This window comes from Tachysurus vachellii, chromosome 1, assembly GCF_030014155.1.
Source record: "Tachysurus vachellii isolate PV-2020 chromosome 1, HZAU_Pvac_v1, whole genome shotgun sequence".
Classification (NCBI taxonomy): Eukaryota; Metazoa; Chordata; class Actinopteri; order Siluriformes; family Bagridae; genus Tachysurus; species Tachysurus vachellii.
Window position 1 is genome coordinate 28,058,345 of NC_083460.1, and position 18,582 is coordinate 28,076,926.

General features: G+C 37.3%; 2 protein-coding genes across 10 annotated transcripts in view; both read left to right on the forward strand.

The window, feature by feature from the left end:
• The window catches only part of mcf2l2 (MCF.2 cell line derived transforming sequence-like 2), a 68,839-nt gene extending 59,904 nt beyond the window's left edge, over positions 1–8,935 (forward strand). For 3 of the 5 annotated variants that reach the window (XM_060881305.1, XM_060881312.1, XM_060881321.1), the window contains 5 exons: positions 483–572; positions 723–838; positions 3,979–4,094; positions 6,606–6,700; positions 7,476–8,935. In XM_060881305.1, the coding sequence (XP_060737288.1) occupies positions 483–572; positions 723–838; positions 3,979–4,094; positions 6,606–6,700; positions 7,476–7,555 (497 nt within the window). In that variant the 3' untranslated portion in view covers positions 7,556–8,935. The remainder of the gene's footprint in view (positions 1–482; positions 573–722; positions 839–3,978; positions 4,095–6,605; positions 6,701–7,475) is intronic. The other 2 variants (XM_060881327.1, XM_060881336.1) reach the window with 2 other exon arrangements.
• Positions 8,936–11,425: 2,490 nt separating this feature from the next.
• Positions 11,426–18,582, forward strand: part of ect2 (epithelial cell transforming 2) — a 31,240-nt gene continuing 24,083 nt past the window's right edge. For 2 of the 5 annotated variants that reach the window (XM_060881431.1, XM_060881422.1), the window contains exons 1-7: positions 11,427–11,771; positions 12,488–12,628; positions 12,850–12,929; positions 15,244–15,339; positions 16,116–16,298; positions 17,079–17,168; positions 17,254–17,361. In XM_060881431.1, coding sequence (XP_060737414.1) covers positions 12,505–12,628; positions 12,850–12,929; positions 15,244–15,339; positions 16,116–16,298; positions 17,079–17,168; positions 17,254–17,361 — 681 coding nt within the window. In that variant the 5' untranslated portion in view covers positions 11,427–11,771; positions 12,488–12,504. Of the gene's footprint in view, positions 11,772–12,487; positions 12,629–12,849; positions 12,930–15,243; positions 15,340–16,115; positions 16,299–17,078; positions 17,169–17,253; positions 17,362–18,582 lie in introns of all 5 variants that reach the window. The other 3 variants (XM_060881403.1, XM_060881413.1, XM_060881437.1) reach the window with 3 other exon arrangements.

The following is an 18,582-nucleotide window of genomic DNA, read 5'->3' on the forward strand; positions in this document are numbered from 1 at the left end:
TAACAAATCTAGCTAGTGCTTAATGGGATATAATCATTAGTCATTTCTGCTGATTTTATTTACACAGGATAATAGGAATTGGGCTGGAGACCTGGCCTAGAAAACCTGACTGAACTTTTTATTGACATATTTAATTTATTGTTAGCTAACTTGCTAATGATCTTGACGATGTTTTTAATGACATTAGCTAGCTTGTTAGCTGTACATTTTTACTTTGAGAGTAAATGTGTACAGTGTTTGTTTAGTGTTCGTTTAAATGTAGGTAGCTTTCTGGCTTAACTTTTGTTGCCAAACAAAGAAATGGCAAACCCAAGGGTGCAAATTTACCAAGCATGCAAATAGCTGCAGTTTATTGTTTTGTTTAGATTTTAGAAATGGGGTTTGCTGTGGTTTACTTGTGATGTTTGCATGCTTGTGTGTGGCACTGTGCTGTCCCAAATCACCAAATGTAGATATTAATCAGAAGGGTACTTTTCTCTTAGATACTTTGCGAGAAACTCTTCCTGCTGGCAGCAAAAATAAAGGTACAAGAAGTACCAAGCCCACTGTGCCTAGGTCCACCTCTCAACCAGGTAATCGTCAGACAGACAGTGTGAGACACTAATGTGTCTGATCCCCAAGGCTCCTTTATTTGTGCAGTATAACCTTTCAAACCCTCCTTTTTCTCAAAATGTAGTGTGTTTTTTTTCTTAATGATTCATCTGATCTTTTTATCCCTTAAGGTTGGACCCAGCGCCGTTTACCCTCAATGGACACCGAAGACTTTGAGACAATTCCATCCAGTGCTGAAGAGCTCTCCAATTCTTCAGATGGAGAGGATGACAACAGTAACAAAAACGTACGCAACCTTTGCAGATTATAGGTTCTTTAATGCATCGAGTTAACAGTAACCCTAACAATCAAACAAACACGCACCCGCTGTATTAAAAGTATTATCTGCCTCTCTTTCCACCCTCGCTCATTCCCCTGAAATCTTCTCAATCTCTTTATAGAAAAAATAAACATTTAATGATGCTTTGCTATCTCAGAAGCTGCTTATCAAGATTGGTGAGACTTGACATTTAACAAAATAAAACGTGATAAAGCTTAGCCTGCTGCGGGCTCTCCTCCAGTGTTAAATACCCCTGGGTGCCTTTTTAATCTGTCTGGAGGATGAGAGCAATAGATATGATTAAGAAGACAGGCTCGGTTAGACAACATACCAGACAACATACCAGAGAGTCAGAACACCGTCTGATACGTCCCACTGAGTAAAGGTTTCCTTTTTAACTCACGGTCTCACCACTAGACTGCACTGTTTAACAGCTAAACAAGCTAAAATTAGGTTTAGAATTTAGGCTTGTGAAGCCATAGCTTTAGGTTGCAGCTTTTATAGGCCAGGTAAATCCCAAGAGGACGTCTGACTGACATGCAATGCAAAAAATAAGTACGATTTGTTCAGTGTCATGTTTAGGGACATGAAAATGTAAAGTCAAAGAAAAAAACAAAAAATCCATATTTTCGCAACCATGTATCGTACATTCAGCAAAGTCGTGCGAATCACTGAGTCCATAACATGAACTTCACATAATTTGGAAAATCCAGCATTTAGCTGATCCTTAGAAATGCTCCTTAAGACAGTTGTAAACACGAAGGCTTCCTTCTTTCATGCGTCAAGACAGCTTTGTTCTCATGCAGACAGTTTTTTAGAAATCAAAGTGACAAGAAATTAAACCTGGTGAGGTGAGCATTAATAGGAAAATAACTCAGATTAATTTTTTTATAAGTGCTCATCCCATACTGTTTTATTCCTTTATACCATGTATATTATGGAACCTCCATAAAACAAGTAACTTCCTGTTCTCTCTCTTACTTTATAGCTGTATTTTCATAGACAAACCCATTATTCTTGTCTTTTAAAGATGATACAACACAAAAACTCACCTTGTGAGAAACTGTATAGTAGCCTATCCTGAAGATTTTTACATGGTGCAAAGCTCCATCCACGTAAATTTGGATAGTTAGATTTGGAGAGATCTGAAAACAGCATTTCTGTCTATGCTGGCAAAAGATGAGGTCTTACAAATATTGCTCGTCCACGCTGAAACATCTGAAAATGCTAACAACGCTATACGTCTTTAGTACACGATATCTTGTCCATCATCTTATTTGTTTGGAATTGAGAATCACATGACTAAAAATATGTTATTTTTGAATATCTATTTTATTTTTTATTTTATTCAGTCCACACAACAAGGTGAAAACTTCGCAGAGAGATTTTGGAAAAAAATTCAAAAACGCCGTCTGGTATGCACAGAAGGCCAAACTGTGAAAAAACAGTTTCTTAAATTTATCTGGACTAATGTGGCTTTACTGATCGTTGCAAATTTCTGACACTGGAGACTCAGTAACAGAAATCTTCAGCCTATTAACAATGATACGTTTATTGTTTGTTAAATAGCAACAAATCTGTTTATTATTAGCTTTAGATTATGTGTGACATCTGCCTCACAAGTTCCTGTTGTTACTAACGTGTTCACTTTTTTCTGGCCTGAAATTGAGCTAGAGCAGATCTGTCAGCACCACTGCTTTATCCAGAAAAACAACATAAATACGAAACGAGTAACTGATTTGGACGTGGAGCTTTGACAAGCTTTTGTCAAAATTTTTGTTGCAATTTCAGTTTTTACCTTCTGAAACCTAGTGAAACACCTTCCTGAGGGGTTTGTAAATAGCCTGGGAGCATACACATAAAAATTTCATTGATCAAAAATATACAGCAGTGTAAAAAGTTAAACATGCCATTGGCACAGAACATGGAGAACACGGCTTGTGCTAAATAAATTCTAAAAACTTTAAATAATGTATACCATATGCAGCATTTATTTTCTTTTGGTGTTGTTCACTTCAGATATCCAGAACGGTCTCTGTAGCTTGTTTCAGCAGTACGTGAGATTTGTCCTTTGGCTCAGTTTGCAGCTTGTGATTCAGTGTAACAGCTTATCTTTAAAACAAACAAAAAAACAACAAACTATTATTATAAAGCATGTTTGGTTCTCTTGCTTTAGCTGGGTCAGGTTTGAATCCTGTCGATTGAACCGATCTGGACTTGACCTCTCTGAGGCAGGATACACCTAAGTGTGAGTGAGTGGGATTCAAACGGATTAAACCCTGCAAAGTTTAAAATGCTATTCCTATTTGTTTTGCTCTTAGAGCAACAAAATAACAAATAAAAAATGACAAAAAGATTATTTTTCTTTTACAAATGATTTAAATATAATTATTTAAAAATGTTACTCATATATACTGAGATTTTTGAGCTTTTATTTTTCCCCCGTAGATCAACAAAATAACAATCATAAAAAATGTATACAAAAAATATCATTTTAATTATTAAAAAAACATTTGTATGTAAATGAAATACATTTAAATACATTTCAAATACATTTAAAATGATAATTAAAATATAATTATTTTAAAATGTTGTTTACTTTACTGAGATTATGTTAAACATCCTAATAATGAAAATTAAATGGAAAAAAAAATGTAATTATTAAAAATATTTTTTTTATTATCATCTGTTTGTAACCAATTTTACCCTATTTTAAAAATAATTATTTAAATACAATTATTTTAAAATATTTATTGTTTAAAATATTTTAAAGTTTATATTCCTGAGATTATGATCAACTGGTTTCGCCCTTAGCAAAAAAAATCATAAAAGCAAATTAGAAAAATAATGATGTATATTGTAAACATTACATAAAGGTCATTTTGTCTGCCTCATATCCAACATCTTTCATTTACACCCCATCTTGAGGATCTTATGTAAGAGCATGTGAATGTCTTTCCTTCTATAAATATTATTTATATTGTATTGCTGGAACAACAAAAGACATGGCCTTGGTCAATGAGATATTGATTCTTAGGTAGTGAACAAAACACGGTGGTTAAAATGTTGCTGCTTTGCCTCATCTTTTTCTTTTTCCTCACTTCCAGGGGGAGCGTAATCGCTTTCAGGTGCAGCTGACGTACGAGTCACGTGCACCGCAGGAGATGTCGCTGGAGCCTGGAGATTTAGTACAGTTCATAGAAGAGGTTGAGAATGGCCACTGGTGAGTTATGGATAGAGCCTCATGCTTTTCTGCTGCTTGCCCACCCCCCAAAGAGACACAACACATGCACACACACATACATGCATGTACATACACACGCTCATACCAACTGCATTCCATATAGAGCTCCAATAAACCTTTTATACAACTCATTTTAATATTTGAGATTTATCACTGATGCATCTCTCATTAACCTTTATTCATTATGCAGAGGTAATGTTGTAAGAAAGAGAAGCTATTACAGCTGCAGCACTGCTGCATTTCTATTAAAGTGAAGTACTGAATTAAAAGTTAATTCAGAGAGAGCTCAACAAAAGACGCATCCACGACACTGAGTGTATATTTTTCGAATGAATGTGCACATTACAATGCCAATGAAAACGCAGGACTGAAATGAGCAACAGCTTCCATTGTCTAAATCTAAATAAAGAGCTGTTATCCTGGATATCACATGCAAAACCATTGCAAGTCTCGCGTGAGCGTGTTCACTACATTGTAGGGTGACTAATACCCTATGAAATTAAAATGGCGCTAAGAAAATGCACCACATATGTTCATATTTCATCAGCTCATGCATAATTCATCTTTCCAACTATCTTCAATCATTCTGGTATCTTCTTCTTTAGCACTTATGTGTCTCGCACCCTCTCCAGCACAAACAGTTAGAATGAATTTGCTCTTCTTTCGTTGAGCTTAGTCAACACTTGGCACTTTGAAATTTTCTTTAAGTTTAGGAGAAGTTCATACGCCTGTGTTTTCACACATTGAGTTCCAGAGTATTTCAGAAATGCCACATTTCTCTCACGTGTACATGCATCTGCCCATGGCGAGAGTGTGACTCTATGTGTGTGTGTGAGTGAGTGAGAGTGATATATATTCGCAATCACACGTACACCACATTTCTGGTCTGGTTTTGACAGCTAATTTTTTTTCTCACTCAAACTTAGGATGGAGTTTATTGCTTCCATTGCCGCTGATGTTAACTCATTACAGACAGCACCTTTTAGCAGTCAGCACTTAAACAGCCAGAGGGTATGAACAGGAAAGAGAAAATAGGCCGATATCAGTAAATATACATGATTGCAGTTAACAATCTAGTCCCCATTGTGGATGACAGTTTACACTGACTGTAAAAACTGAGTTAAGAATGAATATTGATTCAGGCTGGAAAAGTGTTAGATGTTGCGTGGACAAGGACATTACATGAGAAATAATTTCATAGTATATTTTGAATAAATATTTGTTTTTTTTTTTGTTGTTGTTGTTTTTTTGATAAATGATATATATTTTTTCTAACTAGCTCTTAAATATATTGAAAACATTGAGAAGCATTAGGCTTCCCATACCAATGCAATATCAGTGCAATAATAATCAGTTCAATAATCTGTTTCAGTTGAGTGATGTAACTGATTCATATACATACTTCAAATAAATGAAACATTATTTTTGCCAGTGCTAATAGAAATGATAGAAAAGCCTGTTTCTGCCTTTTAAGGAAAACATAAATCATTTAACTATGTCCATATAGTGATTTCAAAATAAAAAGGAAAAAATATTCTCAAAGTTATGACTTTGTCTCATTAAATAATGGCTTTCCTGACATTTTGACTCGCTGTAATATTCATTTTCGATGCCAGCGCCTTTCAAAAACTGACAGGTTCCATATTTACACATGGCTACAATAATGTAGAAAATGGCAGTGATCCACAGACTAGCCAATTGGCCTGAATGTGATATGATGATTAATACAAGGACTTGAAATCTATATTATATGCAAATTGAAAGCCAAAGTTAGTCATATGCAACTGTGATAAGCTACATAAAACTCACAGGTAATTTGGAGCGCCTGTCATCAGAAATGTAAAGAATATATATCTCATGATGTGAACACTGATGAAGGCCCCTTACAGTGAACAGGCAGAGCTTCTTAATACCTGTTTGATTGGAAGATGAGTTGAAAAACTATATGGGTGTATGGATGGATAGTAGGATATGAGGATTGATGTGTGGGTAGATGGATATATGGCTGGATGAATGGAATAAAATGGTGGGTAGATGGATGGGTGAGTGGGTGTATGGATGGATAGGTGGACATGTGAAAAGGTGCAGATGGGTAGATGAATAAATGGATGGATGGATGGCAGAAGGGTTGTTGCTTAGGATGGGTGTAGGATGTATGGGTGGATGGGTGGGTAAAGAAAACATGGAAGGTAGATGGGCTTATAATTTTTGAATGGGTAGATGGATAGATGATGGAATGGGTGGATGGATAGATGGATTGATGTGTGGGGAGGTGGATAAAATGAAAAAGTAGGTACACAGATGTTTGGATGGTTTTGTGGGAATATAACATAAATGAATGGATGGATGGATGCATGCGCATAGCCACAAGGTGAACTTAAGAAAGCCCACCCCTTTCTCTCACCTTTATTGGTTTTCTTTTTAAATAAACCCTAATCCTTACTTTCAATCTGCCCATTGACAAATTGACCGTTCTCTCTCATGTTCTAGGCTAGTCAAGAACCTAATTACTCTGAAGACAGGGCTGGTTCCACCCAGTATCCTGCAGTCTACAGCAGGAAGAGTGGACATTTACAATACCACCGGTATTATCTAACCCACTGGGGCAAAAGGAAGAGAGGGGTGGAAGTTACATACAGATTACCATTGGTGTTGAAGCTTACTTCACACAAGTGCTCAATATGAAGTTTCATCACAACACAACGAACAGCTATAATGTTAGAATGCAGGGCAATGCAGTGTGTTTTTGACCTTGGATGTTACTTCCATCCCTCTTTTGCTCAGACATGGTAAACAAAGTGGGCACCCGCAAGGCATCAGATCAAAGTGGCTGAGGTTTTTGAAATGGGTTGTTGAATGTGCAGTATGGCATTGGAGCTGTTTTGCATTGCCAGATTTGCATTTTTTATTTTTTATTTTTTGGAAAAAGGGAAGGAAACCAAGTAGAGCATGATGTCAACCCCTGAGGCATGCGCTCCTTTTCATGATGCCTGGCCTTGCTGTGTTCACAATTTTGCTCTCCTCGTTTGCTTGAAGCCCCACCCTTATCCTAACAAGCTGCTTAACGGATACTGGATTATGTCATAAAAGCTTCTTGCTGGTCTTTCAGTTTGGAGTGGGGTGGGATATTTTATTTGTTTGGGCTTTTTCCCCTATTTTTCACATTCCAGCAATCCTTGACTAATTTTGTTACTTTCTCATAGCATTCAGAAATATCATATGACACTGTTTGGCTATTTTTTTTTTTTTGCTTTAGGGCACCTGCCAGGCCTTGTCTTGAACCCTTGTAACCCTTCTGCTTTTTTTCATTGACAATCTCACACAATGTTAAACCACTTATTTCCATCCTCTTTTTTTCAGACATCTTCAGCGACTTGTGTACAGCGGCCCTCACAGACACAGAGGAAACAGAGGAGAGTGCTGGGCTGTTACTGGTCTAGGAGGACAGATTTGCATGTTGAACATGTCTTTTTTTTATCTCTTCTGCCTCGTTATTGTGCCATACATCGATGAACCATGCAGGATACCTCCCTGCTAAATCTTTGTGTTACTGTAAAGTGAAGACAATCTGTTGCTGCTATTCCCACTTGTGCCATGTTGGAAAGAGAGTGCGCAAAGCACAGGAGCTTGGATTATTATTTTTTTGGTCTTTAGACTCTGAACTTTGCTGATACAAAGCATCGAATGACGTCAGCCAGCTATCACAGCCAGCTATGATTTAGCTGTGCTTTAGCAGCTGATGAAATCTTTGACATTTTCTAAGAGGAAAACTGGAATCCAGTGGGTTTCAAAGCAGTGTTTTCAAGCAGCATTGGATCACATGCTGCTAGTTTTAAGAAAGGCTTGATCATGTCGTGACGCTGAGTGAAAGTGAACGAAAGAGACAAAGCCTGCTAAATTGTCCTGTCCTGCTGAAATTACCACTCTGAATTTTCTTATAGTCTGGATGATTTTTTTTTGTTTATCAAGGACATTGAATTGGAATGGAAGTCATCTCAGCAAAATTACCTTTTTTTTTCTGTTGGTCAAAAATGCAGCAATTTAGAGTAGAAAAAACAATCTATTATGTGTATATGTATTATAGAAGATTTCTGAACTCTTTTGTATTTTGGTGTTTTATTTGTTCTGTAATTGCTCTTTAAATCTTCATTTCCGGGTCCATGAATGTCTCTCTTGGGGGTGGTTAGCCTCAAAGCAATTTTATCAGTCGTTTGATATCTTATTGTAGCACAAATGTTCCAACTGTACTGTAAGAACGAATGGTATTGCTATATATGAACTTTATACTTTTTGTTTTTATTATTATTATTATTCAGACAAATGTAGTTTCTTGTCAAGACATCAAATCAAGGACGAATCACTCTCTGCTGTGTCGCAAATGTGGCCTTGCTTCAAGAAGCAGAACATTCTGGAGAACGCAATGATGGCTTTGCTACCTAAAGTCTGCTAGTCTCACAGCAAAAAAAATCTTAGAATACAAAAGGTTGTTCCATTATGCCATCCATGTTGAATGTAAAAAAAAATCTATTAAATAATGTCTTATTAATTTTTTTTTTTTTTTAAAGTGAAGGCTTTAAAGATTTTCCAAGACTGGCCACATGGCTGTATATATCCTAATCCGATTTAGTCGTTTATTGACGATGATGATGACGATGATGATGATTCTAAGCACAAAAATTAAATGTTGGAATGCAGAGTTTATTGATGATGATTATAATACACTGTTATTTATTAATAGAAGCTGATGCTTTTAACTGGTTCATACGGTCCATGTATTACCTTCAACATTTTCAAACATACGATTAAATATGTACAAAATAGATATTGCATTTTTGACATTTTCTTTTTATTGATTATGAAGGGCATATTTGTTCCTGACCTTTTTGACCTGCTTAACCCTTATGATCTGCTCAAAGTTTGTATCTCCAGGATGATTTTTACCTCACAAATGGTGAATTAGTACCAAAAAGTTTGCAGTTGTGTTATGTGACTGTCACATTCAACTACAACTTCATTCATTCATTCATTCGTTCATTTTCTACCGCTTATCCGAACTACCTCGGGTCACGGGGAGCCTGTGCCTATCCCAGGCCTGTGCCTAGCCTATCCCTCATTCACTCATGCAATCACACACTATGAACTTCACTACAACTTGAAAATCAAATTTTATTGACCACATATGCAATCATACACAGAACAACATTCTGTGAAATGCTTTATTTGACTATCTGTCATAAAAATAAAATCAAGTAGAAAAAAATTGACTAAGAATAGAATTACAATAAAAATAGTACTTAACTCTACGGCTAAGAAAGGAAAAAAATATATAGAAAATATAAAACATTATAAAATATATACATCTTACAAGAATCTTACATTAATCTTAACCCATGCATCCAGATTAATAAATAGATTAATAAATATTGGCACACGTGGACAAGATACATAGATAACCAAAATGCTATGAAAAAATTTATCTAAAAAGACAAAATTGTTGGGAAATTGCTATCAATTCTTCTTTGTAGTATACTTCCAGAGTTGCACGGAGACAGTTCTGTTGCTCAGGAGTTCAGGGTTGGCAACAACTTTCCAATCACTGTGTTGGTTTTTCCTTTAATTTGTCACTGATATATTTATATACAGTCCAAATGTTCTAAAGTAATTCTGGAAAGCAAAGTAAAGCCACAAGGTTCATCTAGGTTGACTTAATAAACAGGCAAATTGTTCTTCACCTTTAAGAGTCAACTTAATTTGATATCTTTTTCTGTTTTTACCAGATCCCATATATCACCATATGATGTACTGATATCTCTGTGTATGCTTTTTTGACAAAACGGTAATGATATTCTCTAAATGATTTCTGGATTCTCGTGAAGTCTCTGGTAGACTGCTGTGTGTTTGTGGGCTCTGTGGGAAAAGCGCTTCTTTCACAAGGACATGTAGTCTGTCAGTGTGGAGAAGATTGACGGAAAAAAGGAGAGGGCAAGGCAAGCTGCAGTGGGCTTTGTTCTACAGAGGAGGAGCTCCAGCGGGATCCAGAAAGCAATGGAGAGAGTGCGCATCTAGAACAGAGGAAGAGATGAGAACTAGAACAAACCAAACAAAAATTCTCACTTTCACAAGGATGTCCTTTAGGCTTGGCACAGAATCCTGTCAAAAGTTGTGAAGCTGGCATGGGAGGAATTTGAGTGAGCATGCGGGGAAAACAAAGATTACGATCTTCAAAGGGCGGCCTGATTTGCCAAAAAAGGCTTGCTTTTGGGTCGCCTTTGGGGACACCAATAATAACTTCATTCCTCAGACACCAGTCATGTTGTGAATCTGTCTTGGCCTAAGGTGAAGGTGCACGTGTGATATGTTGCACTACTTAATAAATGTGTACTTTTCAATTTTTCATAATTTTTTAAATGCATGTTCACCTTGAATGGAGCCCAAAAGGAATGATTGTCCTTGTACATTTTGGGTGCCTGGATAGATAGCATGCCGTCATTTTAAAAAAATGACTAAAAATTAAAGAAGCTCCAAACATACAATAAATACATGAGGCTTTCGTTACTAAAATAACGCAGGCTTTACAATTGAAAGTTGATACACTGACCTTTATGCCAGGGACTGCTTATGGTGACATAAAATTGACTGCTCATGATGACATAAGTTGCATTTTAATAGCATGTTATCCTATTCATGCACAAGACTCTTTTTCTTATGCAGATGTTATAATCCTGTAGATCTTGAGATGTCTGGGAGTGTTTGACAGAGGTGTGAGTAAGTCACACATGTGCAAGTCACAAGTAAGTCTCAAGTCTTGAATGTCAAGTCAAAGTCAAGTCGAGTCTTTTTTAATATTTGTCAAGCAAGTCTCAAATTTGTGAGTTAAGTCAGACTCGATTCAATTCATATGACTCGAGTCCCCTATCTCTGGTATTTGAAGTATTGGGAGTATCATCTGGTAGCTTGAATGGGGCGCCTTCTTAACACTTTTTCATAGTGTTTATATTAAACAACAACAACAACAACAACAACAACAACAACAACAACAACAACAACAATAATAATAATGATGATGATAATAATAATAAGCGGAAGAAAAATCATTATAACAATTATTAATAAACAATTAATTATTCAAAGATAAACTGAATATGCAGTATGATGCTTCAAGTTGAGGTCAACCTGCAAACACAGTAACTGTACAGCACACAAAGCATGCATTCGTTGTTTGAATTAAACAGCCAATCAAAAAGCGCATCTCACTAGTTCCGCTGACGCCATATTTCTCAGCCAATGAGCGTGCGGCTTTTCGGCTTGCGCTACGTTTTGAATTCGGGAAAGTGAGTCGAAAGTGTAGCGACGTACAAAACCGTAATTAAAATGGACTTAATGTTTACACTTGCTTCGTAATTCTGTTTAAACCATTCGGAAAATCCGTTTTTTTTTCGAAGCTAAGGCGAACAAGAACCGCTTTTATTACCGAGCGATAGCTTCAACTTGTCCCAGTTGGTAAGTTAGTAGCAGAGACTAAACTAGCAAGTGTGCTAGCTAGCTAACCTGCATAGCTTAGCTGGTCAAGCAGCCAGCTGAACCCAGGGCTCGTCGAGGCTTGGCCAAGGTTTTAATCAACACTTAAACAACGCCTGCTTGCAGTTGAGTTTCTCAGTAAGTATTTCAATGTTTTCTTACTTGTTTTTCAGTCTTTTATTTTTTTTGAGCGTGTTTTCACTGTTGGACCGCTTCCTCTACACCTGCCAAAGAGCTGTCACTGTTTGTTAGGGGTTATGTTGTCAGAAATGCAAATGTTACCTCCAAGTTCAATACTACATTACTTTGTTTACTGGAAAACTGATATAAGAAAGGTGCACTTTCCTAATATTAAGTAGCTCATGGTCTAATTATTGTGCAGATGGTAAAACAATGTCCTGCACGTTGCTTTCACATTATACATGTGTCATTTCATCTGTTTCTCTGTTCATCTTTAGTCACGTTCAGTTATTGTATATGATGATTTGCACATCTAGACTAACAACTGCATGGGAAACCACTCAAGTGATGAAAACATTTATTTATTTACTCATTTATTCATCTTCAGTAAGTGCTTTATCCTGAGAGCACCAGATTCACGGTGGGAACTCAACCTTAATGGGACACCAGATTGTTGCAGGGCACCACACACTTCTTCACACCCTGGTGCTATTTTTAGTATAGCCTATCTACCTGCTGGTGTGTTTTTGAGACACTGGAGAACCTCAGACAGACCGTAGCCCGTGCTCGAACCAGGGATCAGTATTACAAATAACCTACAGTAATGCTAAATACAAGCTACTCTGGTTGTTCTCAAGGTCTTTCAGACCTCAATGAGTTTTTCTTCTGGACAGAATCGGGTCGTGACAGCATGGCCGACAGCACTTTCGGGACGATCCGCAGCCTGCTGGTGGACTCGTCCGTCTTTGACTCTAGGATGGCGGAGACCTCCAAGGACCACACATTTCTCTGCCTGACCTCGGACGACGCTGAGGGTAAACAACAAGGCCCTTTGCTCCCTGCTGTCAATTCTTTTGATGAACTGTCATATCTTTTGGCGTGTTGTCATTTCTTTCAAATCTTGCAACAGGGACTGGATGTCTTTTTGTTTTGTTTTGTTTTTTTTTCTCCCTCCTCTTTTTGTACGTTCAGTATGACAGCTTTTGTATTTCCTATGAGGCTTACTCTGCTGCTGGGCTTTTAAAATGTCTTTCAGATATGCTGCGGAGAGTGAAGACCAGGGTTGTGCTTGTGGGGGAAGTGGGCAGCGACACAGCACTTGTAAAAGCACTTGAGGTAAAAAATCAAATTGTATTGCTGTCTTAATGGAAAATGTTGTTGTATACAGTTGACAAAGCAAGGGCTAAGGTAGTCATATGCAGATGAGCCCACATGAAAAAACACACACACAGATGCTTTGCAAGCATTCTGATTGAGCTGGAGGTTTGCTAGATTGTGGCAAAATTAATAATAGTCTAATTATTGCAGATTATTACATAGTATGGTCATAGTGTAATCATAGTATGTACAAGATAATGGACATATGAAACATAGCAGTTAATAACAGTAACCTAACCTTAGGAAAGATGAAGCATCTGGAAAATGCTTGAAGAATTTTTTTCTTTTCTTTTTTTTTTTTGGTAGATAGGAAGTGGGAGGAGTCTACCACCCGCTTAGAAAAGCAATATAAAAACAAACGGACAACAAAAATCCACCCCTCTTCTGCTGTTAAGGGTATTTTTACCCTTCTTGAGATCTGGACGTTATATCTGGGAACAGATCAGTGCAGACATCGTTTCCTGTTTTCTGTACAAGAATTATGTCTTGCTTCACAGTTTCTGTCCATATGGTTTGTCTTGTTGTTGGTGAAACGTTGCTGTAATTAATAGCCGTTTTCCTGCTTACCTCAAGTCAGGAATTTAATGATGACATGTTTTTCTTTCTGCGTCCGGTTAATATTGTGATTTGCATCGCTTAGTTGAGTTTACTGTTAATGAAGGAATGAAAGCAGGAGTAGTCCACTACAAGCAAATATGTGTGATAGAATTGTGTTTTTGTATTTGTAGAAGCCCCCCTCTTTTCTCATCGGAGACATTGTGCCGAATTGAAAGTGTACCTTGATAGAGTAGCTGAGATTGTTCATGTTAAGTAAATCTGTTCAACATGTTTGCATTCAGGTGCCAGCCCAATTTCCATTTTAAATGAGAGTGCCGTCAGGAGCGAAATGTTCTACACTTTAAATGTTGACATTTTACTCCTACGCATCCTTTAAAAAATTTACTTCTGACAATGACTACCTTGTCTTGAAGTCTTTTGTGGCTTTGTATGCGCTTGATCTCAGATTGTTTGAACACTGTCTTATGTTTATCTTTATTTTATTAACTAAATCATGTTTTTGATTCGCACACCTAGTGTTTGCTGTGGGAGGGGAAAAAAGAAACTTGTCTCCGTCGATAGCATTTCTATTGAAATCATCAGGCATAAAATGTTGAATATTCAGGGTGTGAAATGCGATTGCAGTTAAATGCTGGACAACATGGTGATGATACTGGTATGATAATACTTGTATGATCTGTCACAATACACTTTTCTAATCATAATCATATGATAATTATAATAATCAGAATATCTTTTTAATGACATTTCTTCAAAAAATATTTGCAAAATTACTGGCTGATAAGATGCTGTTTTTAAATCTCTAAAGCATAAAGTTGTTAACATCCTTTTTAGCCAGAACTTCACGATCCCATGCTCTTGTGATTATTGCAGTGTGTATCATGTATTATAATATACACACACACTGACTTTATTTATTTATTTTTGTAGCTGTAAATATGCGTTTATTAAATCTCATGCGTATCATTGGGTATGTGCATTTTGGTCTAAAATTAGAAAAGAAATCAGACTACACTGCTCATTTTATTGTCTTAATAAAGTAGTTTACCCTGTCAGTTTTTATGGCTTGACACACCATGCTTAGCCCAGGGAGCAGCTTCGCCGGCTGACAAATCGGGAAGTTTCAAACAAGGCGAACGCTTTTGATCTCGGCCGTGGAGTCATACAGTGCGTTTTAGATTTAGGGAGTGGAACCGTCAAAGAATTTCAGATGGCAAGTTTTGAATTTCTCCTCAGCTGTTTGTTTTTAGCATTTCACTTTGGCTTCCAGAAAGAGCCCAGGGGTGAGGTTAAGATGTTCCTCCTTGGCTGCATGTAAAGTGTCTGAGTAGTTAAGGATGTGGGGGGAAAAAGCAGGTGGAGGTATGTGCTTTTTTAAATTGGTGTCAAGTCCCGGCCTCTGTCCAGAAATCCTCCTCTTTTTGCCCTTGAGAGGCATGAGAGGGCTGTCAGTTGGCCAGGCTTTTTGAAACGCTCTGTTCCTGCTCCCTCTTTGCAGTAGTGGCACATCCACACAGCCTAATCAGAGGCAAAAAGCAACAGCTAAGAGAATCGGCCACTCGCCACTTTGAATTCACAGAATTTTTCTTTCCCAGACTTGGGTTGACATTTGTTAGAAGTTCTCGCCTTCTGGCTCACATGGATACTAGGCTGAATTTGGAAGCCATGGGATGCCAGGTTGATGTGGACTGCTTAATTTTTTTCCTCCTTACAGGCCATCCAAGTAATGGAGGTGCCAGTGGTCAAGATTAAAGAAGGTGACCCGGGCTCAGAGTCGGGAGAGAAATTAATAAAATCTATAGTCAATATGGTATGTCGCAGAGTTTGGGGATTCTTTGCATGCTTGAGGTCACCATGGAGGGTTTGGCTGCATGAGTATTGTAACGGAAACCTATGCGATCACTCCCTGTTTATAAATTTTACTTTTAACACTTTGTGGTGAACTAAATCAGTCTTTCCTAACTGTGATATCTAACATGGTATTTTATGTCTCTGTAATCAGTGTTTGCTAATCTGGGTAATGATTAATCCACGCCGGTGCTCCTTTTTAACCTAATGAATTTTCTTCTTTTGTTTATTTCCCCTCGCATACTCGAATAGTGGGAGTTCTGGAATTCACTAACATGTTATCAGTATGAGAGAAATGTAGCTTGTTAAAAGCCTGATTTCTCCAGGTATATGCTACAGCAATAGCTTCCTGAGATCCAGATCTTTTCTTTATTTCAACCTGCAGTTGGCCAGCCTTGAGTAAACAGAAGAAAAACTGTCCTTGTGTGTCTTTCTGTCTTTAAAATTGTCCCTGCTGCTTCACAGGAATGTATTTAATCTGTATTTCATTTTGCATTGGAGTGCTTTTTTTATGTTACAATGAGGCACAACTCTCATGAAATCTGGACTGCTTTTTTGCACTCACTCTGGATTTTCATACAATAGAATACCTTTTGAGGGAAGGTTTTTTTGTTTTATCATAAAATGCCAAGTAGTTCCCACCAGTATATTGCATATCACTGGTAGCTGGTTTCTTTGTTTTGCATCATTTTATAAAAAATGTCTCTTTGACTTGACTCTTTTTGCATGTCCCATTAGGATATAAATGTCCCCTGTATAAAGACAGACAATGTCAAAGAGTTTGGGGATGGAGAAAACGCTGAGTACGAGACAGTCTTTGTACTGAAGGACTTCCAGTCTCCTGACTATCGCTATTTATACAAAAATGACAACCGCATTTTGGGCCCCCCTGTGGTACTGCATTGTGCTGGGAAGGGAGAGGTAAGGATGAATGTACACACACGCACGATCATTGCCTCACACATGGATGTGACATGTATCTATGCCTTGAATTTTGTTTCTACCTTAAGCAGTGAAATTGTTTCAGTTCCTGCATTTAAAAGGCATGATTTAACTCGCACCCATAGAGACTAAATGCAAATCTGACACTTTTTTTATTTTTTTTTTTTTTTACATGAAATTCTCTTTTTCAAAGAGACTCCTAAGCAGCTTTAGCGTGTTAGTGTAAAGACTGCAAAATGCATCTTGGTTATCTTTTGTATGCCACAGCGCCTGTACTGTGCACACATGGCTGCCAGGTTCCTTCTGATAGCAAGAAAGCAAAAGGCTTCTGCATTAGTTTTCTTTTATCTCCCCCTTGCATATATGCTCATAAAAATTTGATGGCCATGATATAGTGAAATTTACACAGTCTGAATTCACACTTCTTTGCTTTAAACAGACTTTCCTAGTACTCTTGTGGAAAGCTGACACATAAGCTCAGTCATTCAACCTCTTCCAATCCCTTGATGTGGCTTCTTGCCCTTATCTATTATCGTAGTACACTATATGTAATAGCATAGCATGATCACTGAGCTACGTTCGAAAGCAAGGGCTTTTTAATCTGCATTTGCATGTATATTTATAGGTCTTTGAGGCTCAAGGTTTAGACTACTGTACATATCTATAGAGGTGGTGTGTTTTTTTTTTTTTTGGCTTTGCTAATTACTCTCAATTTTCTCTCTCTCTTCCTTTTAATTTTCTCTCTTTTTCCTCATATAGCCGCTGCCATTTGCATCCCGTCCTCTCTACTCTACCACAATGCTCAACTTATCACTCTGTTTCACCGGGTTCCGCAAAAAAGAGGAAGTGGTGAGTTTCAGTGGTCTACGAGAAAAATACTTTCTCTGAGATTTTCACTTTCATGTGGTCTCAAATATTAATTTTGTTTTCTCAGGTAAACCTAGTTAACCTGGTGCATCATATGGGCGGTACCATCCGCAAGGACTTCAGCGCTAAAGTCACCCATCTCATTGCCTATTCCACTCACGGGGAGAAATACAGGGTTTGTGCATCATTATACAAGTTCAGTTCAGTGGGCCACAAAGATTTTAAATCTGCTCGATTGTGTATACCTCCTTGTTGCTGGAAAGGATTATATTTCTTATGTAACTAAAAGAGAAATCATATCGATCAAATCATTTGACTCTCTTTAGTTAACTGTGTTATGATGTATTTTAATGTATGACTGTGAGGTCAGTCCTTTATGTAGGGTCTAATAGATATATCCATCATATTACTGTCCTTGAGATGTGTTCTTTGTTTCAGAAGATATACTGTGGCACAGTTTGATAGCTGTCTAGCAGAAGACATTAATGTAAACTAGTAAAATAATGTTCAATGCATACGGCTGTATGTAGCTACAAACACTTTTATACCGCAATACGTTATCACACCGCTTCATTAAATATAAGTCATTATCTTCAGTGATATCTCATGCCTGGACACACACCTGTATGACACGACACAACTTTACTTAACCTTCCTCTTCTCTGTTCTGAGAAATTCTTTGCAGCAACGCTAACTAATGAGATCTGCACTGAAATGTGACTAGCATTAAATAGCTAACTAATTGTGTGTAGCTACAAACGTGTTGAAGCCACAGTACAACCGCACACCCAATCATTTTAAATAGTTATTAGCTTCAGTAATATTTAAAGCAATAGCTTACCTACATAAAACAACACAACTTTAGCTAACTTAGCCATCAAATTAGTTTTGTAGAGCAAATGCATATATATAACAGAATGTCCCTGGTATCGCTCACTCACTTATCGTTGTAATTTAGCTAACTAATCTCCGCACACATGCATTTCACCAGCGGACCTCAGACAGACTAACAGCAAAAAATACCTTTTCTTCTATGCCTCTTTAATCCAAGTAATGCTCGAAAGATTTACTGATTTACACACTGACTTGCTGAGAGGGAGTGAGGAGCTAATCTCGGTCATGGCTGAGAAGACTTACTGACTTGGGTTACAGATCAGGTTAGGGAAACATGCACAGCTGCAAATACAAATTCCAAAATTCACAGATTCTTAAATGTAAAGATAAATCCAACAGTTTTTCAGGGTTTTGGCCAGGGTGTTGTCACACATGCTGTTCTGTAGATAAAGCAAAGTCTACAGGTATTGGAATGGACTACAGGTATTTTAAAGCAGAGGTTTTCAAATGTTTTTGGTGCTCTTCCACTTTTAAAAAAAATCAGACAGCCTTATGATTTACA